This window comes from Lytechinus pictus, chromosome 19 (assembly GCF_037042905.1).
Source record: "Lytechinus pictus isolate F3 Inbred chromosome 19, Lp3.0, whole genome shotgun sequence".
NCBI classification, from domain to species: domain Eukaryota; kingdom Metazoa; phylum Echinodermata; class Echinoidea; order Temnopleuroida; family Toxopneustidae; genus Lytechinus; species Lytechinus pictus.
In genome coordinates this window covers 10,268,734-10,296,330 of record NC_087263.1, presented here as the reverse complement: position 1 = coordinate 10,296,330, position 27,597 = coordinate 10,268,734, and the positions used below count along the sequence as shown (strand labels likewise).

The window sequence follows — 27,597 nt, the reverse complement described above, 5'->3', positions numbered from 1 at the left end:
ATAAATCCCCGAAGAAGGAAGTTCAAACCACAATCCTATAGTATAGCATGAAAAAAAAATATATATTTTAGACTCTCCAAAAAAAAAAGAATTCTGGCTCGGGGCCTTCAAATATCATATTCAAAACTTCCTACATCATATCGTGTTTATTTTGGTTTTACTTTGTTTTTGGTTCCGTTTATGGACTGATATTATTTTCAGGTCAGATATTAGAACACGCATGCGCAAATCAATGAGTAAGGAGTTCATACTGGTAATACACACATAGGTCTAATTATCAATTTGGGAAAGCAATGCTATGATATTCATTTTACTCGTCATTTCATTCGCTGGACATCTCTAGGGTAGCAGAGGGAGAGTGTTCTTATCAAGACATCTGATCTGTCTCCCTTTTCTTCAATGTGAGTATTTGATTTTGTTTTAGCTCGTTATTCATTGTACCAAAGGTTCAATATTCCGAAGGTTTGTTAGAGTGTGAAAGGCCGTTACATAGGCGTCACACCATGGACCACGGCCCCCATAAATTTCTAAGACAACAAAAAAATACGGAAAACAAAGGTAAAGATTATATTTTCTAAGTATATTACCAAAATGTATCACAAAATTAATTTTCCAAATAAAAATGTCAATTTTTTTTTAATAAATAGAAAATGACAGATTTGCATTTTTCTTTATAATGAATGCTCTCTTCCTTTCATAGCTATCATAATATGTACGTTTCTTTAAAAAAGATAACACCCGGGTAATTGTGATGGAACGATCCCCGATGAAGGGGATTGTCAACAATAAAGAGTTGACTACCCCCCCCCCCCCTCAGCAAAAAAGGGATGATAATAATAATAGTAATCATCATCATCATAATAATAAATAAATAAATAAATACACAAAAAAAGTAATAATATGAATAAAATTTTCATACAATTCAACCAAAGTGTACTTTATTTTTCTTCTGACATTTAAAAATAAAGTGTACAAATTCACAATATTGTACAAAACATAATGTATATTTGATTTGATTTTATTTCAGCATTTTTCCAACAGAAATAATTAACAAACATAATGTACAACATAAAGAAAAAAAATAGTGATTCATTTCTTTGTACAAAAAAAAAAATAATAATCATTCATTTGCAAAAATGTATATAGATAGTATTAGTTTGCAATATTATAAGTTGTACTTTGTTGAGTAGACAAAAAAAAAATGCTGGAGACCGCTACCATATGAATAATCATCGGCGATTCAGATGATGTTCTCCTTGAGATGTGTGTTTAACCTTATTTATTTATTTAGTTATATATTTATTTATTTATTTATTTACTTATTTAATTAATTTATTTATTTATTAATTCATTCATTCATTTATTTATCTATTTATTTATTTATTTATTTATTTATTTATTTATTTATTTATTCATTTATTTATTTATTTATTTATTTATTTATTTATTTATTTATTTATTTATTTATTTATTTATTCACGTATGTATTTATTCATTCATTTATTTATATTTTTTATTTAATCATTACTCATTGATCCATCCAAATTAACTTGGCGTTGTGGCGTGCGCTTGTAATCCAAGCTATGTGGGGAAGTTACAAATTGATGCAGACGTTCGAGGTTCGAGCCCTGGTCACGTCTTTCTGATGGTGACGTTAAAGGTCGGTCCCAGACGTAAATAATCATATCTGATTGATACACGTCTGACAAAACTCAAATACACACACATACTTGCAGTGGGGCGGCTGGCTTCTTTAAGTGCAAACAGAGTATATTAGGATGCACGTGACATGTGAATATTGTTGGTAGATAAATAAATCAAATCTAATCAAATGTAGACCACTACTGTATTAATAGGGACTTCATCTCTCCTAGTACTTTGGTTCAAGTCAGGAATCTAGTCACTGGCCCTGATTGAAACAATGATCAACAATTGGGATCTCCACACAAAGACTAGCACATACTAAACTTGCTGTTTTTCAGACCCTTAACTCGAGTACGTTCAAACCGCAATAAATTATATTCATGAAACAGTGAGCATATGTTTGCATCTTAAACGTTAAAGGTCTAGGCCACCTCAGAAAAAAAATGTTGAATTGAATAAATAGAGAAAAATCAAACAAGCACAACACTGAACGTTTTATCAAAATCGGATGTAAAAATAAGAAAGTCATGGTATTGGAAAGTTTCGGTTATTTTTCACAAAACATTTATATGGACAACTCAGTGATATGCAAATGAGAGAGTCGATGATGTCCCTCACTCACTATTTCTTTTGTTTTTATTGTTTGAATTATATAATATTTCAATTTCTATCGATGTGACAAGGAACAACTGGACTGAACCAAACATGGTTGAACAATGGTAATTCTACATGTTCAGGGAGGAACAAAACTTTGTTTCTCATGATAATGAGGAGAAAATTAGAATATTTCATATAATGAAATACAAAAGAAATTGTGAGTGGGTGACGTCATTATTCACCTCATTTGCATACTGACCAGGATGTGCATGTAACTGTTGTATGGAATTAAGCGAAACTTCAAAATGTCATAACATTCTTATCTTACATCCGATTTTCATGAAATTTTCAATGTTTAATATGTTTGCTATATTTTTCTCATTTATTTAAATCAACTTTTCGTTGGGGTGGACTTGTCCTTTAAAACAGACGTAGATATTCATGATCAACACGAAATTCATTATCAGCACCGGCGAAATTCATGAAAGAAAACACACATATGATGCGAGCTTGCATGCACAATGATGGATAGATGGGGCCTTGGGGACCACTAGACCCCAAACGTTCCCCAACCTAGAAATAAAATAGAAGGGACATGTCTAAAAGGTTTAAAGAGAAAATGGAAGGGATGAACAATTATCCAATGTTTCTTTTAATGTGTAATAAATTATATCTAACTTAGATTATCCTTCTAAACAGGCTATAGAAATGAAATGTTGCCCAAAACGCTACGTTGTGCCCCTCAAATATTTTGGTTCAATACGCCACTGCATAATATCACAACGATAACTGGTATTTACTCATGCTACTACTAGTGTATTAACCCTAAAAGGACTGGGGGCCATTATGCCCCCCTCGACGCTTCGCGCGATATTTCCAAAACGAAAAAAGATAACGCCGCAAAATTCATGACTTTTTTTTCTGAAGTCTCGCGCAATTTTTGAGACCAAATTTGCGACATACGGGTATAGCATCACGACGCCACGTGACTTTTTACGAGACAATGTCATGCCGAAAATGGCTCATTTTTTACACTTTGTGTACAAAGTCTATGGGAGATGAAATTCATAAAAGGGTGATTATTTTTCATTCTAATTGGTCGGCTTAATTAATTTAGGGTTTAATCTAGTTGGTAAATGGTCTGTAATAATTTCCAGTGAAAAAAAAAAAGAAAAACAAAAGATAAAAAAACAAAGAAATACATAAGGAAAAAATTCCCTTGCAATTTTTCTTTGTGGAAACCTTTAAATTTGATTAAAAAGATGTCATCTGGGAAAAAAGAAGAAGAAATTTTGAAGTGAAATTTGGTGTTAAATATATATGCAAATAATGTTTTTCACAAATAAATTTGCATATTTCATTTATAATGAATAAAAAATAATCGTTTTCATATTTTTTTTTGTACTGGCTTGTACTTTACATGGAAAAAGAATGTGCGTGCCAAATTTCGGCGCGATCGCGCGAACGGCGGCCGAGATCAGAAGGAGGGGGGCCATCATGCCCCCCCCCCCTCGTCCTCAATACATCTCAAATAGCCCAGTCCTTTTAGGGTTCATTGAGTTAAAACTGGATAATTGATGCTTATAGTATACATGTACCCATTTTGTGCATAATTTATATCCTGAAATTCCACCTAAAAGCCCCAAAGTGACTGAAAAACTTACCTGAATCCTCATTGGACTTATATCGTTTTCCTTTTCTGGATTTACTCGAAATGAAGTATCATGACGTGTACCGCATATGTATATACTCATCGTGGCGGTAAATTGCCTATTCGCCTACTGCCAACTCGTCCACTCTCCACATGGTCTATTTTTATTTAGTCTAATGCCATTCCGTCCATCAACATTTCTTCTAACAACCATTTGGTCCATTAACCATAAGGTCCAATCATCACTTCGTCTAATTACCATTTCGTCTACGACCATTTCGTCTCATAACCAGTTGGTCTAGTAACCATTTCATTTTCATTTTCATTCATTTTGCACAATTTAACACTTAGTTCAATTAGATGGACTAAATGGCCATTGGACCAACCGGTTATTAGACGGAATGGCACTAGACTAAATGAAAGTAGACCATGTGGTGAGTGGACGAACTGATGGTAGACCAAATGATATAGACGAGTTGGCAATTGGACGAATTGGCATTAGACAAATTGGAAATAAACCATATTGGCTGGGTAATAAAACCTCGTTTCTCAAAATTTAAATAATTTTGATGCCAGTTCAGAATAAGCTAGATTTTAGAGATCTACTATTGGAAGCAATCTTCTTTTGCCTCAAAGGAGTTCTTCATAGGTATCAGGAGACTGTTTTCATGCGATATGAGACTGCCACAATTTTTAAAAATACATGAGTCTTTTTCGAAGCTGCACTAAAAAAAGAGAGATAATTTTGAGATACGAGGTTTAATCAGGCCAGCTAGACACGTCATATGTATTCTGATATACAAGTAGCAGCTATTTATTATCCCGGCTCTTCATGATTCCATGCCTCATTTTGAATAGAGTACTCAAAGAGGAACACCCTTCTCCAGGATGGAGAATGACAAGGTGGTTGATCTTGAAATCCATGAAGACGGGAGCAGGGGGCCGGAGACCCATCAGGGGAACGCCCGACGAACCCTGAGGGACTTGAGATCGACGGGCTGGAGGGAGATTGGCATGGTTTTGTTGACGAAGTTGAGAGCAAACTTGCTCCTGGTACTAACCCTTGCAAGTGTGATCCTTGGTGTATTCTTTGGAGGTGTCCTGAGGAATGCCGAACCTAGCAGCACAGCGATCAAGATCATTGGTTTACCTGGGGACGTCCTGGTCAGGCTCCTGAAGATGTTGGTCCTGCCGTTGATAGTATCGAGCTTGATTACCGGTAAGAAAATAAAGAAAATAACCTTAAAATTCACATCTGTATTATATCTATTTGCAACAGAAAAATTATAAAAATAGAATTAAAAACATGGCAAAACCGTTATGAAAGTGGGACGAGGGGGGGGGGGGGGTTCTGCTGATCGAAACCAGTAGCGTAACAGGCAGGGGGGGCAGGGGGGCAAGCTGCCCCCTGGCGGATTTCACAGGGAAAATATAAAAAAACGGGAAAAAGAAAAAAGGGAGAAAGAGAGAAAGGGAAAAATGAAAAGAAAGGGAAAAAAAGAAAAAAAAATAACTTTTTAGGGAAAATGGAAGGAAAGCGGGAAAAGGAAGGAAAGAAGAACACGTTAGGAATTACAAAAATATCCTGAAATACTAATACATTTTGCATGATTAGCAAGAGAGGGATAAAATAAAAAGATTTGACTCAATGGCACGTGCAAGAATGGCGGGAAATGAAGGAAGAGCCAAAAAGCTAAATTAGCAATAAGAATATGAAGAAAAGGGACAAGGAAAAAATAGAAGAACTTAACACGACCTGGCTGCCGAGGATTGAAAAATATAAAGAACGGGAAGATAGGTGGATGGCGTCTATTATAAACTTGCTAAATTTTATGCAATAATGGTCGCAATCAGGACAAAAAAAATCCTTAGCCAAAGGTTAGCCAAGGGCTAGTTATATCCCCATATATTATGTTCTAACCTGAGTAAAGTTTTACGCTGGCTAGATTAATTGTAAAAAGGCTCTATATTTATTTTGACTAAATTTCCAAAGCTACTATCACGTTATTGGAATTTACAATTTCAGAATCATTTTAAAAGACCAAATTTTTCTGGCTCGCTTCGCTCGCTGGCGGCTGTTACAAATTTGTTCACATCTACTATGTTGTGTTGCCTCAAAATATTTTGTTAATTATCAGCAACTGCGTTGGAGTTAATGTGTTGTGTATGTACCCGCGATTTGATAAAAAAGTGGCCATCTGCAATGTTTAAAAATATCACGAGGTTCCAGGGGCTCCGCCCCAGACCAGTGGCGGCACTAAGGGGGAAAGTACGGAGGATATTTGCCAACAGTGAGTTGCCCCCCCGAAATTTTGAAATATAAAAAAATGTATACAAAATGTTGTCTTAAGCATCCTATTAAAGCTGCAAAATGCTCCAAAAGAGCGTTTTCGTTCTTTAAATTTTGAAAATTTCATCATCCATTTACAGTTAGCTCCCAACAATTTTGTCACTAACATTATTAATCTTTCAGAGCTAGGCGCTCTCAGTAACTGTTGACTGAGATAAGTATATTATCTGTTCACATGGGGCTTAAAAATCCAATATTCAAGTCAATATGCTTCTCGCGATTAGAGTTTTCATTATTCGTTTTAGCGAGAAACAAAACCTGCGTATTCAGAATTTTCATAAATGAAAAATTTTCAGCTCGCGCTACGCGCTCGTATCAATAATTGTTTAATTAGATAACCATCCAGTTCATGATTGCAAAAAGTGCTTAGAACGTCCAGTTCCAATCTCAGGATATCAACAGTTTTCAGCTCGCGCTTCGCGCTCGCATTATTTATATGGTGAGATATCATCTTCATGACCCAATGCAAACAGCTAGTCCTTAACAGGTCCCTTTTCAGGTTAGTAGGGTCTACTTCAAAAAAATTATAGCTCGCGCTTCTCGCTAGATTTTGAGAAAAAGGTAAACTATTTGTGTGTTGCCTCCCTTTAGGTTAAAAATCCTGGTGCCGCCATTGCCCCAGACCCGATCCGCATAGCACTGGCCCCAAAAAGTTCAACTGAGAACAAAAAAGAAAAGATGTAAGAAAAGGAAAGGAAGATGTAAGATATGTTTTTTTTTTCTGAATACGTCAAAATCAATCTCAAAATTAGATTTTCATGAAAAAGTGATTTTTTTCTCGCTCGCTTCGCTCGCTCGGGACTTATATTAAGCAACTTTTCGTTGCGCGCGCCATATGCTGGGCTCCCTCTTTTTTTTAAATTATCACGCATTGAAACTTCGCCCTAATAGTAGACCGGCCAAAAGTAAAAAAGTGCTCTAGATAAGGATTCGACGGCAAAATTTGTTAATGCTTGGCATCCCAGCTAAAAGTCTTGCAAAAATACCCAGGAATAGCGTATGGCCGGATGCCAAGCGCAATTTTGCGTGAAAGTGTCATTTTTAGCGTAACACCTGAAAGCATGTCGAAAATCACGCATTTTGATATTTTGACGGATTATCATCATATTTTTAATTATCTTTGATATGAAATTATTTTTATTCAGAGTTACAAATTATAAGTCTCATAGATATGCATTTTAAATTTGAGTATTACACACACACATATTGCACAGGGAAACATAAAACCGCGATTTCCTCCAAATAAAAGTTTGTGAAAACTATCAATAGTTTAAAGTTTTTTTTACGTAGTTTAAATTCTTCGATTTAACTGCGTTTATCCATCAAATGTATAGTTAATGTCCTAATGTCACAAATATTAAAATAATTTTCAAGTAAGATGGAAGATATCTCACTTTATGTTATCCGAAAGGAGACAATGTGCATTTTACCAGGTGCGCATTTTGAAAGAAAAATTGAAAATACCGTACATTATGTACATAATTACATGTATAAGTACATACCAAAGCGAGTTTTTAATTACATGTATAAGTGCATTCTAAAGCGAGTTTTTAATTGGATAGCACAATTTTTCAATTCTTTGCATCCCAGCTAAAAGTCTTGCGGAAGTCCTGAGGAATAACGTACGGGCGGATGCCAAGCGCAATTTTGCGTGAAACTGTCATTTTTAGCGTAAAATCTGAAAGAATGTCGAAAATCACGCATTTTGATATTTTGACGGATTATTTTAATATTTTTGATTATCTTTGATATGCAATTATTTTTATTCAGAGTTTCATATTGTAAGTCTCATAAATATGCATTTCAAATTTTAATATTACACACACATATATGGCACAGGGAAACATAAAACCGCGATTTCCTCCAAATAAAAGTTTGTGAAAACTATCAATAGTTTAAAGTTTTTTACGCAACTTAAATTCTTCGATTTAAAAGCGTTTCTCAATCGAATGTATAGTAAATGTCCTAATGCCACAAAAATTAAAAGAATTTTCAAGTAAGATGGAAGATATATTTTCTGAAAGGGGACATGCAAAATTTATCGGGAATGGGGAGGGGGGCATTTTGAATGTAAAACTGAAGATACTGTAAATTATTAACATAATTACATGAATAAGTACATACTTAAAACGAGCTACAAAATTTCTGGCCGCAACTGCCTCTTCCCCCCCCCCCCCCCCCCGCTGCCTAAGGTCATGTATAGTGTCCGAAAGGATTACATGGAGCTGAAAGTGTCCCGTTTTCAAGATAATATACCACTAGCGTAAAGGGGGGGGGGCAGACTGCCCCCCGACGAGTCACAACTCATGCAGGGGATGTACCCCTGCCCCCCTGGTTTATTTAGTCCTGCTCTGCTATGCATGCAGGCGAGACAAAAATAGGTATTGCCGTGGCAACGGCCATATTTTTTTAGACTTTGATAATCCAATAATTGAAGTAAAATGTAGATTGACAGAGTAGTTTTAAAAATGCTAATTCGATCGTTTTATTCATACATGTTTATTTTCTATGCACCAGCGTACCTACGGGGGGGCAGATGGGGCAGTCTGCTCCCTGACGAGTCCCAACCCATGCAAAAGACGTATCCATGCCCCCCTCCCCTGACGAGCTTGAAGCCTTTTTTTTGCTTGTCAAATTTTTTGGCCGACGGTTTTGCCCCCCCCCCCCTGTGGAAAATCCTAGGTACGCTACTGTTTCTATTTTGGATATAGATATTCCTACAAAATTAATATTACCATGGTAACGGCAAATTAAATATCAGACCTATTTATGAATATCGCCACAGGTAGATTTACGTTCAGCACCAATTAATTCGCAGAAATAGCAAGAAGATCGAACTCTACAAAAGTAAACATAATCCTTTATAAACCTCTCTTTAAGAATGTCGAATAATCCGTTCCTCTGATTGGTCAAAACTGAGGTCATGTAAACGACCATGCCTTCAAAACAACAAACTAAGGTGGTAACCAAGGGCAACGGGCATAGTTAACAAGATTTCTGCCCGTTGCCCCCTGACCCGCCCCTTAACGACGGGCATAGCAAAATTTGGCTGAGATCCCCATTTGATTGCATGCAAAATGTTGCTTTCTGCGGTGATTGCGGATACCATAAATATCCGCGCGATTTGATCGAAAGTTTTAGACAATTCGCACATTTACACAAGTGCGCGCAACGGATATGACATATCGATGGAACGATGCCGATCTTTGACTTTTGCTTGTTAATTCATGTTAAAATATATGGCATTTATTGAAAAGAAAGCTAACTTATTAAGGACATAACGGATGTATCAATCATCAAGTCTTGTCGCAGACCGCTCAAATTCATGCTCGCAGTCGCAAAAGGTGAGTCGGGTGAAAAGATTAAGGTTAGACGGTCACTGCACTTTCTAAGGACAGGTTAACATAACGTTACTCGTTACTTAGCCTTAGCCTAGGTATGACAAACGACAACGTTATGACGGGTAGATCTAATGTTAATTGTCGTTAGTTAGCTTAGAAGTTATTAGATCTAACGTTAGATCTAACGTTAGGACGTAGGTTTAGTCGACTAGATCTAACGTTAGAGTACACATAGGGATTTATTTCTGAACGTTAGATCTAGCCTTACTGCGGCAGCCCGAACACGTACTGTGTTCGGGCTGCGTTGTGATTCACCCCGGCTCACCAGATCAAACCGAGTATCGCACTGATTAATATTAGTATGTGCAATATAGATGTAATATTGTGCGCTGTTTGTATTTTATCAGAAATGCGCATCCGATAAATGTACATTGTTATCTTTCGCATATATAACATGAAATGATATATCTTGCATCTTATTTCAACATTTGTTTTCACTATATGTGCCATGACAACAATTATTATGTATTTATTCGGTTAGCGCTAAAATTGACGAAATTGAGATGCAGAACACAAACATTATACTATTGATAGTTTTCAAAAACTATTATTTTTAGTAAATCACGATTTTATATTTCATATTGCCATATATGTGTGTGTAATATTCCAAATTGAAATGCATATTTACTAGACTTATAATTTAAAACGCTGAATAAAAATAATTCCATATCAAAGATAATCAAAAATATGATGATAATCCGTCAAAATATCAAAATGCGTGATTTTCGACATTCTTTCAGATATCACGCAAAAAATGATACTTTCACGCAAAAGTGCACTTGGCATCCGCCCGTACGTTATTCCTCAGTATTTCCGCAAGAATTTGAGCTGGGATGCAAAGAATTGACAAATTGTGCTATTCAATTAAAAACTCGTTTTAGTATGTACTTATACATGTAATTAAAAACTCGCTTTAGTATGTACTTATACATGTAATTATGTACATAATGTACGGTATTTTCAATATTTCTTTCAAAATGCGCGCCTGGTAAAATGCACATTGTCTCCTTTCGGATAACATAAAATGAGATATATTCCATCTTACTTGAAAATTCTTTTAATTTTTGTGGCATTAGGACATTTACTATACATTCGATTGAGAAACGCTTTTAAATCGAAGAATTTAAGTTGCGTAAAAAACTTAAAACTATTGATAGTTTTCACAAACTTTTATTTGGAGGAAATCGCGGTTTTATGTTTCCCTGTGCCATATGTGTGTGTGTAATATTCAAATTTGAAATGCATATTTATGAGACTTATAATTTGAAACTCTGAATAAAAATAATTGCATATCAAAGATGATAAAAAATATTAAAATAATCCGTCAAAATATCAAAATGCGTGATTTTCGACATTCTTTCAGATTTTACGCTAAAAATGACAGTTTCACGCAAAATTGCGCTTGGCATCCGGCCGTACGCTATTCCGGGGTATTTTTGCAAGACTATTAGCTGGGATGCCAAGCATTAGCAAGCATTAACAAATTTTGCCGTCCAAAGTATAAAAAATCGTTTTGGCCGGTATACTATAATGCTCGGGGCTCAATCATAACAAATCCTGTTCATGCCATGATATGACCGGAAAATTTTTGGCTCTTGCTCCCCCCCCCCCCGGCCACCGACCCCTGTTACGCCCCTGATTCTTTTACTTCCTTATTTTTTAATCCGATATTGATGACGTCTTCAGTGTTGTGTTTGTTTGATTTTGGGGTATATTTAATCATATTATATTATTTCGGGTAGGCCCTATCCCGTTAAATAAGTATATGCTGTCACCAAGAAGCATGTCACATTTCTATTGTCGAAAGTCAAATATATGAATCTGCCTCATACACTTTAAACAAACACTCTAATAAGGTTGAATTGAATTTATTTTCGTACTTCACAAGATAGCAAAATAATAACAGAATACAAGAAATACATTTGATTACATACACAATACAAAATATAATGGCAGTAGATAAAGTGAAATATGAAGGAACCTGCATAAAAAGCAGAGCTTGTAATGTCTGCAGGTTCCTTAAAGTAATTATGAAATTAGTAACCAAGGAGATCGGACACAAAAAAAAGTCAGACTAAAAAGGAAAAGCTAAAGATTAGCGGAAAATCGCGGGGTAAAGAATGAGAGGGAAAGTGGACAAATGTGAAATAGAGGGGGGGGGGGGGGGTGAGCGAAGAATGAAAAAATTCAAAACTATACCGCAGTATACCTTTAAAAAGGTACAAATCAAATACATTATATATATTCAGCCAGTGCGTCTTAACGGAGTCCATAACTGGACAAAAGAAATGATTTCAGTTTACATTTAAACATACTTAAGGATAAACAGCTAGATATTTCGTTTGGAAGATGATACCAAAACCTTGGTCCTTCAAATACAATTGTTCTTTGAGCAAATAACGTACGAGTACGTGGAAGGTGAAATGAGTCCCTTTGGTGGGTAGGATAAGAATGGATGAGGTTGTTTCTTTGAAACAAGAAAGAGAAAATTTCCGGTAGATCATCTTTTGAGAGTTGAAACATGAATATACCCAAATGAAATTCGTAAAGATCATGAATTTTCAGGATTTTATATTTTAGAAATAATGGATTTGTGTGTGCATAAAAGACAGATTGGTTAATCAACCTAATAGCCCGCTTTTGTAATTTAAATAACATTTCTAATACCGTCTTGTTTGTATTACCCCAAGCCAATATACCATAATTCAGTCGTGATGAAATGAGAGTCATATATAAGTTTAATAGTATATAATCAGGAAAAAAGAATTTTAGCTTGCTTAAAATACCGATACTTCTAGAAGTCAAATTACACAAGTAATTAATGTGACACTTTCAAGACAAATCATGATCGATATAGAGCCCAAGAAATTTGGTGGATTCAACCTGTAATAAATTTACATTATCCATGACTACTTGACCAGGTAAACTTTTAAGAGAATTACTTAAAAAAGTTTGGGTAAAAATTAACCAATATTCTTTTTAAAAAGGAGCAAGGGTGTTTGTTTGGTGAAATACCGTATCTGTAATTATACATCAAGAATTTTGCTGGTTCACTCAAACAGGCCAGCCATGATAACACTGCGTTAAGTTTACACAGCATTTGAGGATATTTTTTATTCAACTCATATGCATGTTATTATTTATTAGCCCTTTTATCACATAATTAAAAGCGTTATAAGGGGTTTATCCAATGATTTAGCCTCTATATGAAACGATAAATGCCTGATTTGTGCAGTAAAAAAAACTTTAGGCCTACATCTAAAAAATTAAACAATTCAATGAATGTGCTTGTCATGAAATAAAAAGTAAAAAAAATCCCAATGTCCATTTGAATAGAAAAAAAAATGTATCCACAATACGATTATGACTTCATAGACATCTGTGGAGCGCTTCATCAACATTTTTGTCCGACAAGTTGTCAGATCTCACATCTTTCCTTGATTCTGATTGGCTGAGATGCAATGTTACTATGGTAACTGTCGGATAAAATTGGACTTGTCGGACAAATCGTCTGACAAGTCCTTTCATGAAACGCTCCACTTCAATCTTACATTGGCACAGGTCAAATTTTAAATGAAATCATAGAGTACCTCTTGATCACCCAAGCGTAAACATAGACCACAGGAAAACAGTATCAAAAATATTTGGGGGAAATCCTTTTTTTTAGGATATATATGATATTCATGTGTTTCATTAAGGGTTTTTTTATTAGATGGACAGTTTTTGAGGTATAAATCATTGTGAACATCGAAATTAAGAAGATATCTCCCACGCATTTCGCCTAAAGGTTTGACGAGCCTTGATACCAAGTCATGTGGCAAGCTGGGAGCGAGGGCTCTTGTCTATTACTTCACGACATCGTGCGTCGCAGTCATCGTCGGAATCATTGTCGTCCTCGCTATTCGTCCTGGTAGGACGGGCAGAGAACACAAGGTCGATTATGATGAGAGAAAAGACAATACCGATGCCCTTGAATCGCTCATTGATATATTGAGGTAAGTCGATCTTCTATCTCTCTCTGGAAGGAATCATAGACCTTATGTACATGATGTCATGATCTTATGGCGCCCTCCCTCAGAGGATATAGGAATACGCACAAACGGAGTTGTCACTGGTACGCCAGCTGCATATTACCAACGCATGCAAGGCAATGGTTTCAACTTCGAAAAGCCACTGCACACGTTACGATTGGTCTGCGACCCGGTATTGGAACAACGGTGTAATGTACTTCTAAATCCTCCTACGAACACCTATAGGCCTATGTTAAAAGATGTGAATATGTTATCATCCCTGTTAGAATAAAAACGAATTCAATATCTAGCCGTAATGACGTCATATCAGCGTACGATTGGCTGCGATTTGAAACTAATTTTGCCTTTACTCTGAATTATTATTGGCGTACATCATCCAAAATTGTTATATTAGTTTTCTTTCAGCAAATCTGAACCTCAAATAAAAACATACTTTTCATTCACATTTTCTGAGCAATGTTGCTATTTGTTCCAGAATCTGATCGTGGACCATTCATGAGGTGTGGGGTGGCCTCAAGATGGCAGTAACGGCGTTGCAATGTCGCCAGTGCATAAAATAAGGTCTATGGCGAGGGTAGGCTCTACGGGGGAGTGGCGGGATGGGGATCGACGAACGCTCTTGCATGATTTTTCAATTAGTAAAGAAAAAAGAGGAAATAAGAAACATGAAGAAAAGAGAATAGATGGCTAATAAAAAGGCTATGGGATGTTCGCCCCCTCCCCCTTCCCATAAGCGGCGATCAAGGAGAGGGGACGGAGACTCGCCCCCTCGAATTTTCAATTTTTTATAGCAGCCTATATCGGAGTGGGTCATACACCACCAAATATCTCATGAAATCACCGCGCATGCTTTCAAAGTCAAAGCAGTATCTGTAGCTTTCATTAATGTTTATTCTCATAATCGTTCCTTGTATCATGCGCTAATAATAACTTATGATTGATAAGGAATTAACTTCCTCCATTCTCAATTACATTTCTCTCTCCCCCTCTCTCTTTCTTTCTCTTTCCTTTCCGACAGGAATCTGTTCCCTTCTAATCTGGTGCAAGCATGTTTCCAACAGGTATGGTCTTTAATGATTAATTATAATTCTTATTTGGCCACTTTTAATTGTTATCGATCCAAGTCAGCGGCCCTCTTATTTTCATACGTCGAGTGCTTGACAAGAAGGTAGAAAGTCTGATATTTTTCTTAGGTTTGACTCGGCCATGGATTGAACCCATGGCCATGATCCCCCCCCCCCCCCCCCCCCGTTGAGGCAGACTATCTACCACTGCGTCATCACTTATCCAAATCCATCATGGGCAGCGGCCGTGGGCGCCTTTTAGGCTAGCCTAATTGATCTCCCCCTCATTGACCTTTGTACATTTCTAATAAAGAATAACATAAAATTCCCATATGCCTTGTGTGAAATAGGCCTTGCCATGAAATGTCCAAATCCAAGGTCTGTACAAGCAGATAAAGAAACTTGTAAAAACATGTCATACATCCATTGAACATGTTGAAATAGTATAAATGACAACAAACAAATCGTACAGGATATATAAATGTGCTTCATTGACCAAAAATTGTAATACACAATATTTTGTCATTTTTTGTTGTAATGGTGAGATCCACTGAAAAGCAGAGTTTGCATTATGTCATGTGCCCCCCCCCAAAAAAAAAAAAAAAGGGAGATAAAAAACTGGGGATAATTGCATGAGCTAACTCATTCTCAAGGTTTAGAAGTAATTTAATAGCCTATCCAAATTTTCCTTTTCCACAAGACGTTGACAATACCCTGGTACCTCAAATGGGACCCTTTTCGAAGCATCTTCAAGATGCCTTTTCTAGCTACTAGACCTTATTCATGTTATTAGCAGTCCATGATGAAATATTATGACCCATATCGGTTTTCTGGACTTGTATAGGCCTATTAAAACCATCAAAGTCCGCGTGCATTAAGAGAAAAGGAAATTAAATACAAGGAACGTTTCATGAAAAGACTTCAAAGTTTTACCTGACAAGTCCCATTTTATCCGACAGTTTACACTCTTAAATTAGTTGGGCAAAAAATGCCTAACTTTTAACCCACCCTGGGCGACATTACTGTCCACACAACTATTGGTTAAACTCTGCCCAAATTGGGTAAGGAAAACTAATAATTGGGTAATAATTTTGCTCAATTGGAAAGTAATTGCCCAGAATATAAATATTTCTTTTACCAACATACATTACCCAACACAGTGGACAGTATGTTGCCCAATATTTTAAGTATGTAACAGTGGTTCTCAGCCAATCAAAATCGAGGAAAGATGTCTGACAAAAATGTTGGTGAAAGGCTCCCCAGAAGAACAAGTTAGCTTTTTTTTTTTTTTTTTTGTTAGCATATATTCCATTCATCATAAAAACAAATACAAGGCACATACAAAGTTTACATAAATTACATGGGAAAATTGCAAATATTACAATGATAAAATCTGGGAAACAGTTGAATAAAAAAAAGAGAGTGTACATGATTTATAAATGAATGAGGAGGCAACTAGAAAGGGAAAGCCTTATTAGCGCTGCCACCTTTACAAAATCTGGAAACTGAATATATATATGATATTGTAAAATACATGATGCAATAAATACTGAATACCAGATATAAACATTGAACATAAAAGGGGAAAATACCAATTATAACACAATGACAATATATATAAATATATATATATCAACTATAATTACAAAAAAAAACCTGATCATACCTTATTTGAATATTTACTGAGAAGTTGGGTTTTATAAACAAATGAAGAAAACATCAATGAAAGTTTGAGAAAATCGAACAAAATACTGAATAAGAAAGTTAAGAGTATTTGAAGTTTGGCATTACTAATGACGTAGACATCCTCCCATTGGCGATGCAACCAACATGAGTTCTATAAAGTGTATTATGGACAAAGATTTCGTGCTATCACAAGAATGAGCAAAAATACATGTTTAAGGGTATATTTTCAGTGAGCAATAGAGAGAGTTATTATGCTTTGACATCACAAATCTTGGTCGCATTGCCAATGGGAGGATCTCTGTAGCAGTAGTGATTTAGACATCCAAATACTAAGAACTTTCTAAATCTTTGTCCAATTATTTTTCTCAAGTTTTTGTCGGTCGATTATTTGATTTGTTTCTTCTGGTTTCATAAAAGGTAACCTGATCATTGAAGGTTTTCAATCTCTTTAGGGCCATTGATCCGATGGCAGAAATATAATACAAGTTGAATAATGATAATAATGATAATAACATTAATAATAATAATAATAACAACAATAATAACAATAATAATAATAATGATAATGATAATAATAATAATATACCGGTTTGTATAGCGAAGAAACTAAGTGCATATACTATTATGCGCTGTAAGAGCTCCTGCATTGCTTGAAAATCAACATTAAGTTTAAAAAAGGACAGAAAAAATGTATGGAAATTAATGGAAAAGATAGGTCTTTAGTCTAAGTTTGAACGTTTCTACAGATGGAGAGGATCTGATTACATTATGGTAAGCCATTCCATAATTTGAATGATAGGCAAAGATTAAAGAATAAAAAATAATATATAAAAGTATAGGGTCCCGAAATGTCCTTCTATCTATGCAAAAACCGTTTATATGTCTGATCTTCTTGAACCTACAGGCGATGACTGTATATGGGACCAAGGACAAGATGGTCCTCGAACCTAATGAAACCATTAACCATGATGCCAATTGTGATTTGAAAAATGCATCCGAGACGGGAATGTGTTATTTAGTCAAAAATGGAACCGAGACAACTATCGCCAAAAGCTTCAAAGATGGCATGAATGTGCTCGGTATGACATTTGTGATTCAATTAATTGTTTTTCATCACACGAGGCTTAATAGTTCTAGCAACAGCAATGCTATAGTGACGACGGTAATGATAATGATGATGATCATAATGGCGATTATAAATTGTGATAATGACGATGACGATAATACTAATGATGGTAGTAAGATATGATAATAATCATAATACAATAACGATGGTGATGATGATGATGTTGATGATACTAATACTACTACCACTACTATACTACTACTACTACTACTACTACAACTATAACTACTACTACTAATAATAATAATTATAATGATAATAATAATATTGATGATGATGATGTAACAACACCATCAACAATAACAATTTTAATAATAATGATAGGAACAAAATATCAATAATGCTAATTATCATCATTATAACAACAGTAATAGTAAAAATGATTCCATCGAGTAATAGAAATAATAATGATAACACCAATAAATGGTGATAGTAGCTTAATACAACTTTTTTGGGGGGAGGGGGGTTAATCGTGCGGGACGGGGTAGTTGGGGTAACTGTTCACACGGGTAGAGGTATATAGAGATAGGGAGTGGTTATATGTCCTCAGGGACAGTTATTTGGGTAGGTGTAATTACCCCTGATGATAATTATTGACCTGGGAGGTGGAGTTGACCAGGGATATTTTTCATAGCGGTAATTGTACTGAGGGTCGTTTTCCTAGGGGGGGGGGTTGATCGTCCTAGGGGGTAGTTGTCCCTAGGAGTTGTTGTCCCGGGGGTAGCTGTCCTGGAGAATATTTGTCCTGAGGGGTAGTTGTCCTAGGGGTGGTTGTCCTGGGATTAGTTGTCCTAGGGAGCTTGTTGTCCTGGGGGTGGTTGTCCGGTGAGAAGTCGTCCGGAGGGTAGTTATCTGCTATTACATGAACAAATTCATCGAACGTCCCTTCAAAGCAATCAACACTCCGTAATCTGACGAGTAGGAAGGAAGACAATATTTTGGTATGGAAAACTTGGATCTTGTTCAAAGTAACCAAAGTGTAAAACTAAATGGAAATATATGTCTATTTTGGATCAGTTTCAATTATGGGCATCGAATCATATTGACGTATAATGAGAATGCGAATGTAAGAACGAAGCAAGTCCGCAAAAGTATATTTTGAGTAAATCCAGTACAACGACCTGATTTTGAGTTTACCCAATGAAGATTTTTAATGTTTTGGGTCTTTTTTTTTTTGGGGGGGGGGGGCACTCCTCATTTTATATTCCGGGAAATTATATATATATATATATATATAATATGGAGGATGGGCATGATGCAATAAATACTGAATACCAGATATAAACATTGAACATAAAAGGGGAAAATACAAATTATAACACAATGACAATATATATAAATATATATATCAATTATAATTACAAAAAAAAACCCTGATCATACCTTATTTGAATATTTACTGAGAAGTTGGGTTTTATAAACAAATGAAGAAAAAATCAATGAAAGTTTAAGAAAATCGAACAAAATGATAATTATTGACCTGGGAGGTGGAGTTTACCAGGGATATTTTTCATAGCGGTAATTGTACTGAGGGTCGTTTTCCTAGGGGGGGGGGGTTGATCGTCCTAGGGGGTAGTTGTCCTTAGGAGTGGTTGTCCCGGGGGTAGCTATCCTGGAGAATATTTGTCCTGAGGGGTAGTTGTCCTAGGGGTGGTTGTCCTTGGAGTAGTTGTCTTAGGGAGCTTGCTGTCCTGGGAGTAGTTGTCCTAGGGAGCATGTTGTCCTGGGGGTGGTTGTCCGGTGAGAAGTAGTCCGGAGGGTAGTTATCTGCTATTACATGAACAAATTCATCGAACGTCCCTTTAACATGTTTAAAGCAATCAACACTCCGTAATCTGACGAGTAGGAAGGAAGACAATATTTTGGTATGGAGAACTTGGATCTTGTTCAAAGTAATCAAAGTGTAAAACTAGATGGAAATATATGTCTATTTTGGATCAGTTTCAATTATGGGCATCGAATTATTGACGTATAATGAGAATGCGAATGTAAGAACGAAGCATGTCCGCAAAAGTAAATTTTGAGTAAATCCAGTACAACGACCTGATTTTGAGTTTACCCAATGAAGATTTTTAACGTTTTGGGTCTTTTTTTTTTTTTTGGGGGGGGGGGGCACTCCTCATTTTATATTCCGGGAAATTATATATATATATAATATACAGGATGGGCACTTCATCGCTGAGCAAAACACTGCGTACCTTACGATTTGTCTACGACCCGATCTTGGAACAAAATGTAACATTTGATGCGAATATTCAGATAAGTTATGAAAACATACTGTATCAGTATAAGTCATCATACGAATATAGGCTATTTTCAAATCTGTTACTATACTACCTTCCTTACAAGAATAAAACGAATTCGATATCTAATCGTGATGATGTAATACAATCGGACCATCGGCTACGATTTAAACTAATATGGCCTTTATTCCAAAATAACGGCTTACAATTTGCAATAAGATGTTACATTAGTCATGTTAGTACTAAGTGTTAAAAAGTCTCCTGCATCAGAGTCTTGAGAACAAATGTAATCTTACATCCGTTGTGTAAAAAGAATGTAGAATATCGGTAGCTGGTGCATGAAACCTTACAAAATTCTTCCTTTTTTTTTCAAATTAGACCTGAGTGTTTTGTTAAATTGCAGAAATTTCCCCGTTATAATAATTTACAGAATGATTCTGTTATTTTTGTTCTATAAAATCGTGGGGTTTTCTATCAGTGTTTGGTCAGTTATTTTGAACCATGAGTAACAGATTAGATTCAGTTCATTATTTTTTTCCCCACAAAATGCTCAAAATTCGATTTGTTCCAAAAGCTGATCGTAGCTTAGTCGTGAGGTATTCGTGCAGTTGCCTTAAGATGCATCATCATACTCCTTTTTCTTTTCAGGTCTCCTGGTTTTTAGCATCCCTTTCGGTATTCTCTTGAGTAGAATGGGAGAGAAAGGTCGGGTTATGGTGGATTTCTTCGAAATATTGTCCGAGCTCACCATGCAACTTGTCAACATTGTTATGTGGTATGTAAATGATCAATTCTGTACACGCACACACACACACACACACACACACACACACGCACACCCACACGCACCCTCACACACAAACTCAAACATATACCCACGTACACACATGCATGTCCGTAAAACCTTCTTTAAGTGGCAAGTCTTTTGTTGAACCCGGCCCCCCCCCCCCACACACACAACGCACCCTCTCACATCGTCACACACCTCCACACACACTCACCTACACACTCAAATTCTTGTAATTTGACAATCGGGGACTCACTTAATAATAATAATAATAAGGATTTATATAGCGCCATCTATCTAGAAATATTCTATTCCGAGGCGCGATGTTACTATTATCATTATTACCCCGACTTTAGCTCGAGTTGACTTTCAGCGCTCATGCATTCAAGGAATTAATCCTGCCGGGTACCCATTCACCTCACCTGGGTTGAGTGCAGCACAATGTGGATGGATTTCTTGCTGAAGGAAATTACGCCATGGCTGGCTTATCATTAATCATCCAAGTGGGGACACCTGTTTGTGTTCCCATACACTCATCTTGAATATAATCCAAGACACCCATGCAAAATAATCCCACCACTACACGAATCATCATCAATTGAATAGAGGGCGTCAACACTTTCACACTTTTCCATAGGCTCATGTGTTAAAAATGAAAATTCATTAAAATCACTAAACATAAGTGTTAAGAGTTTTTCAAATGGTTTTCTGAGAATATGATGATATTTTTTTCAGCTCTTTCTCTCGGTAGGGGGCCTGAAACCAAGACTACTCTGAAACTTAGCTGCGTAAATATTCATATCCGAATGGTAAGCGCCTTAAAACTCAAGAAAACAACGACAACATGCAGCAACAGTGATGATATGTATTCTTGGGCAACTAATAAAGTGCCCATAAAATGCTAAAAGGATCAAATTATACTACTTAACTGGACTTATCTGGTGCAGTAACAGTCCCAATTCATATTCATGTGATAAAAAGTTCTCAGAGATGCATCATTGATTTTATATGGATTTATTTCTATGAATGACGTCATTTTAGGTACTGGTCAGGGGAACTCCCCGATATGACCGGAACCTATAGTAGTGTGCATCCTCTAGATTCACTGGTAAATCCCAAATTTGTATCCCCCAGGTACTCACCGGTGGGTATCATGAGTCTTATCTGCGCTAAGATTCTTTCGATGAAGGACCTCTCAGACGTTTTACCCACTCTCGGCTTATACATGTTAACTGTAGTGCTCGGCCTTCTTGTCCATCTTGCTATCCTCATGACCATCTTCTACGTCACTACCAGGACAAACCCTCTCCGATTCTTCGAAGGCATTCTTCAAGCGTGGCTCACAGCTTTCGCTACTGCGTCTAGGTGAGTTACCTCTGGTTGGTATAATTTAAGTTCGATTTGGTAGCTCGAGCTACCCTCTGTAGGCCAAATAGAATTGATAAGGCTGTGAATTGTGACCGGCCGAGCAATGGATTTAAATTTGACCCTGTAAGGGTTAACTTTTAACTCTCAAATATTTCGATTAAAAATAAGCTTAGGATTCAAATCCACAAGGTTGAAATCTAAATGTGATATTTGCTGGTCTCTATTTACATAATACCATCTGGATTGATTTTAAATCCTGAAAGTTTAGAGCATTGTTGTAACATTTTTGCGAAATTTGACGAATCAACCTCGATATCATTGCTGCGCGCTGTATATATAGACAGCGATCATCTTAGTAAAAGCATCTGACCAAGTTCAGACTTGTCGGTCTATAGGACACTAAGTAGTTTTTGTTGGGTTTTTGGCTTCAGCTGCATAGCAGAAGCGATACATCGGCAACGCCTGCCCAACGGCTCGAAGCGGCGACGGAGTCGTCAACATCATTGGCCGATGGTTCGGTTCAGTTTAATTTAAAAAATGTCATTATAATTTTCAATGATTATAGGGCACGAATTTTATGTTTTTGAATTAAGGCCGAGGATTATTTGACTGTCTGGAAGAAATTATGAAAAGGGGTTGACCGAGTCTTGCAACTACTAACAACATCCTACGTGCTTTTGTTTGAGGAAGAAAATGTAAAGTCACTTCTACGATATTATCATTTTGCTTTCGCCGATTGAATACACAATGGCACTGTCTTACTCTATTCCTATCCCTGTCACCGCCCCTCTGTCATTTCAACCCTCTCTTTTTCTTGTTCTTTCTCAGTTCTGCGACACTTCCCGTAACTTTTCGTTGCCTTGAGGATAACCTGAAAGTGGACAAGCGAGTAACACGATTCGTTCTGCCCATTGGTGCTACTGTGAATATGGACGGCACCGCCCTCTACGAAGCGGTTGCCACCATCTTCATCGGGCAAATGAATGGCTTTGCTATGCCTTTTTCTAAAATCCTCACTATAAGGTAGGACACGAGTCTTTGTTCTTCTTTTCATTGTCACAACTAATACTTATAGTTTGTGTGTCCTGCCTCACATAGGTGACCAGGTTAAAATATTTAAATGTAGTTTTGTTGTCATTATGTTTTAATTTACTCAAGATGTGTTTTTGTGGAACGTGAAATAATGAAATCAAATCGAATAAAATTGCTCAGATCTATAGCTTGGCTTTTCTGTCTCACGATTCAATATTTCACACACAACAAATATTTGCCTTAAAGTGTGAATAAAGATCACTAAAAACATAATAGTATTTATCTAGAAATGTCCTCGTCTGGTTTAACTATCTTTTTATTCTTAAGGGATTAGTCATGTTAGCGAAAGAGCTTGTCGTGCATAAATTTATGTCTCTTGTAGACAGCAGGAGTGCTGATGAAAAGACTGTAATCAAAGGGAACTGTGAATTACTTTAGCCATATTTTTGTGTTTCCTTATTTTTTCTCATTGTCTTCTTTTGTTCGTGCAGTCTTACAGCTACCCTCGGTAGCATTGGCGCCGCTAGTATACCAAGTGCAGGCATAGTGACCCTGGTACTCGTGTTGACTGCCGTTAATTTCCCGATAGAAGACGTTGGCCTTCTAATGGCTGTCGACTGGTTTCTGTAAGCGCTAAAATTTTGACCTTTTTATACTCTGTTCTTCTGCTTTCCCGGCTTCTTAATATTCGTCTTCTTGTTGTTGTGTTGTTGTTATTCGTGCTTTTCCTCTCCTTTTTCTTCTTTTTTACCTTCCTCCTCGATCTTCCTCCTCTTCTTCTTCTCATCTAATTTTCTTTCTCTTTCTTCTTCTTTTTCTTCTTCTTTCTTTTCTTCTCCTTGTTCTTTCGCTCCTTTTAACAACGTTAACTGCTTATTTTCTCGCTTTTTGCTTTCTGTCAAAATATCCCTTTGTTCAAGAATTAAAATTGTTGTGTTCATGCTCATCTCTTTCTTCTTATACTCCTTAATTGCGTGTTTTTCTTCGTTGTGTTATATACTTCTTCCATGTTTTTTTTCAGCGATCCTGATTTTCTCTGGTCGTCAATATCTTTTGACGGTCGGCTCTGAAATGGTGGTGACCTTTCACATTTGTTTGTTAGTAGTAAAAAAATGGTGAGATAGTGCTTTCGGGAAAAGCGACGACCTTTGAACTTTATTTTTCTCTTTATAGTTGTCAGAAAATATATCAAGATAAAGTGTTTTTCCAGAAATGGCAACGACCTTTGACCTCATATATAGTTGTCAAACTTTTTTTTGCACATCCCGACGAGATTTTTCAGGTACGTCACTAATAATTTCCCCTCGATATTTCCCAGGTATGTCACTAATTATTTCCCCTCGTTTAATTACAGGGATCGTTGCCGTACCTCTATCAACGTAGTTGGAGATTCTTACGGAGCTGGTATAGTCTATCATCTCTCTAAACATGAGCTAGAAGCATCTGACAAAGGGGTTGGTATTTTCTATATGATATTTCCAAACTAAGCTGCGTGGTGTGAATTGAACCGATGTTGATAGTGAAAATTCTGCTCTCTTAGTGCTGGACGATATTTAGATATTAACGAAAACATTATATTGCGGAGGTGCCGTGGCCGAGTGGTCTAAGGCCACTTGGATATCCGAGGATCGGGGGTTCGAGTCCCGGCACGGCATTCATGCCCTTGAGCAAGGCATTTTAAACACATTGCTGTTTATCGTATATCAAAGAAATGAACATGATATATATATTATGAATACCAATGGGTGGTTTTGTTTTAAAAAAATAAACAAATATATATATATATATTGGAAAAAATGAATAATCGATAGTGGTTTTATGATAACGTTGATATACCGCCGTAATAAGATGTGACAAATTTAAGATTGTGATTATGAAAAGTCAGTCACTATTCATCATGTTTATTGACCACATATTCATGGACAATGCCGATTTGTCGCTCGGGGGACAGTCAAATGTATTGTTGTCACACGCGTGGCCAATTTATTTCTAAACACCCCCTAAACGCGTTTTCCTTTGTGTGCAAAATAACCCCCTAAACAAGTTTTTTTTCGCGGGCTTTGTTTACACATTTTGGCCCCTAAACAAGTTGTCGCCAGAATATGAACCCGGGGAAAAAGTTTGGGGAATAAATACCCTAAACACGTTTGGCTAGTCTTACAAAAAAGCTTTGGAAAAAACACATACCCTAACGTTCGACCCTGCGATTGACCATAACTGCACAAGGTTAAGTTTCTATTTGCCATATGCATTCTCCAGTACGATCGACCACACGATATTATTTTCTCATTTTTAGGAGGCTGAATTGGAGATCGAGGAAGGCAAGGAAAACGGGGATCTCTCAGCTGGAAACGCTGAGACAGAGATCGAAAAGAGCGTGGAAAATGATGACAACGCCACGAAAGAAGGATCCAACTGCGATTCTGGAGTCTAGACTCGGCTTCACTAATTGGCCGGTGATTCATGACGTCACTTTATTCTAGATTGGGCGGGGCATAATAGGTTACTGCTCAAATCTATCTCCAACATTGCAGTTCTATACCTTTCAGTAGAACGAGTATGATTTTGTACGACAGAGATAAAATATAAACTTTAATATTCCGAGGTATAATCAAGATATTCTCTAATCTCTCCGTAATCTAGTGTTGTAGTCGAGAAAATAGCTTATTCCTACTTTGTTGTAGCAAACCCTACTCGGATTTTAACCTTTAATCAAAGAGAAACTAGTATTGATGAGGTCCTTTTGAAGTAGGTTTTTACACTCAGTCACATACTTTCATAAGAAGGGTTCAAAATTGCACCACTGCAGGTAGAACCCTTTTGTGTGAGATTTTGAAAACTTAGCAGAAAAAGGGAACGAAAATGGTCCTTTTAAAGTTTTCAGGAGCTCATGATTTTTGGGGTCTTCACCAGGCTAGCACTAAAATAGTCCTCGCCGCAAGCGTTCAGTAACTACATAGCAGAGCGGCGCTACTCTAATCCCATTCAAATACTTGGGCACGTAACGGACGGCGCTCGCCTGGTGCTGTTAATAGCAGCTTCAAAATAGCACCGGTCTGGTACGGGCATGCGGCATTCATAAACTCAAAATATTACGACTTGGCCCGGAGCTCTGCTCTGGACCAACTAGTTACTAAAAGCGGTATAAGTTCCTATTTGCACCAATATATGCCAGCACGTACTCCCTAACTTAGTACCTTAAACGGGGCCGGTGAATATATCTTCATGTACAAATGCAAATTTCAGTGTACAACTCGATCTGCACCCATTCCTGTAAATGCACTCTAAAGATTTACCTCAAAAGGAGCTGACAGCAATGCAGTTGAAGGGTGAATGATTACACCTTTTTGCAATTTGTATGTAATATCATAGCACTCAATTTTAATTGCATAAAGTCTGTCGTAAACACACTGCTAGCAAAGTTTAGGCCGAGGGAAAGAGTGAGCAAGATATATATATAGAGAGAGAGATTGTTTATAAAGTACTCATTCTGTTTAAAAAATGCATAGAATACCCAATTTTCAGGTTGGAATATCACAAATTATCAGCTCGCGCTCCGCACTCTTGCATTATGCGATTGGTGAAATATGTATCCTTTTCATCAGTCACTATTTTATTTATTTTATTAGAATATATTTATCCGGGTAAAAAATATCAGTATAAATTTGTGTTTCTTTAAATGAATCTTCATCCATTTTTTTTCGGTGCAATATGGTTTTGAAATTGAATATTCAAACTCTTTTTGCTCATCTGTGTGTGAGCTATTCATATTATAATTCATGATGTATTTGATATAAAGAGAACATTCTCGATGTTATGATGACGTAAATGAAATATTGATTACTATGTAAATGGCGCTAACCGGGAATTCCTGTTTTCTTCTGGGACGCAAAACCTGGGACCCGTAACACAAAGCTTGGCTGTCATCGTGTGACATTTTTCAACGATTGATTGCATTGGCTACAATGTACAATCAGTCGTGAAAATCATATGTACGATTAATTGCTAAACTTTGCACTGCCAAAACGCCGGTGTTAATCTAACACCAGCCTGGTATCTATATCGGTGTTGAAACAACACCGGTTTGGCGTTATAGGCATACTCCCAATTTGGAATTTAAGCAACACCAATAGTGTTAAACTAATATCGGTTTGGTGTGGATCGACATATATAGATACCGGGCTGGTGTTTAATCAACACCGGTGTTTTTGCACTGTATGTTACGGGCTCCTGATGGGTACACGCACCCCCACACACATATACACACACACACTCCACCATAACACAGATAGCATTGGCCACGAAACTGAAAAAGGGAGAAATTAATAGTTAAAATTATAAGTGCAATTACAAATAAGTAATATGAAGTAAAGAAAAAAGATCTACAGCCGTGTGTTTTATTACCAAACAATGACGTAGGCCCTATTAATAAAAAATACGCAGTATGGAAATCCTTTTTTTTTTAATAATTATGTATATACATTATGTAAGGTAATGGCATTGCACAAAAGACGTAATTTAAATTCGTCCAATAAAACTTCACCGCAAAACGCAATTTGTGACTCTGGGATAATGAAAAACGAATAAAGCAATGTATGCGGATTTTCAGTACTCCAA

The 27,597-nt window shown here is 36.6% G+C and overlaps 1 protein-coding gene across 3 annotated transcripts; it reads left to right on the top strand.

Moving 5' to 3' along the window:
- The first annotated feature begins 332 nt into the window (after positions 1-332).
- LOC129282586 (excitatory amino acid transporter 2-like) lies at positions 333-27,597 on the top strand. 3 transcript variants are annotated; one of them, XM_054918469.2, is made up of 11 exons: positions 333-401; positions 4,751-5,111; positions 13,431-13,638; positions 14,693-14,735; positions 17,329-17,503; positions 20,442-20,568; positions 21,715-21,945; positions 22,777-22,971; positions 23,472-23,606; positions 24,335-24,434; positions 25,277-27,597. In XM_054918469.2, exons 2-11 carry the CDS (start codon positions 4,781-4,783, stop codon positions 25,412-25,414), a joined length of 1,683 nt encoding a protein of 560 aa, XP_054774444.2. In that variant the 5' UTR covers positions 333-401; positions 4,751-4,780; the 3' UTR covers positions 25,415-27,597. The 3 variants fall into 3 exon arrangements, with proteins under 3 accessions (XP_054774444.2, XP_063969918.1, XP_063969917.1); XM_064113848.1 differs by lacking the exons at positions 333-401; positions 4,751-5,111 and adding an exon at positions 9,268-9,586; XM_064113847.1 differs by lacking the exons at positions 333-401; positions 4,751-5,111 and adding an exon at positions 9,388-9,461.

Coding starts and splice junctions, on each gene's coding strand:
- LOC129282586 (XM_054918469.2), top strand. CDS start 4,781: ATGGAGAATGACAAGGTGGTTGATCTTGAAATCCATGAAGACGGGAGC. Junction 14,736..17,328: donor TGCAAGCATGTTTCCAACAG/GTATGGTCTTTA, acceptor TTGAACCTACAG/GCGATGACTGTATATGGGAC. Junction 20,569..21,714: donor CTTGTCAACATTGTTATGTG/GTATGTAAATGA, acceptor TGTATCCCCCAG/GTACTCACCGGTGGGTATCA.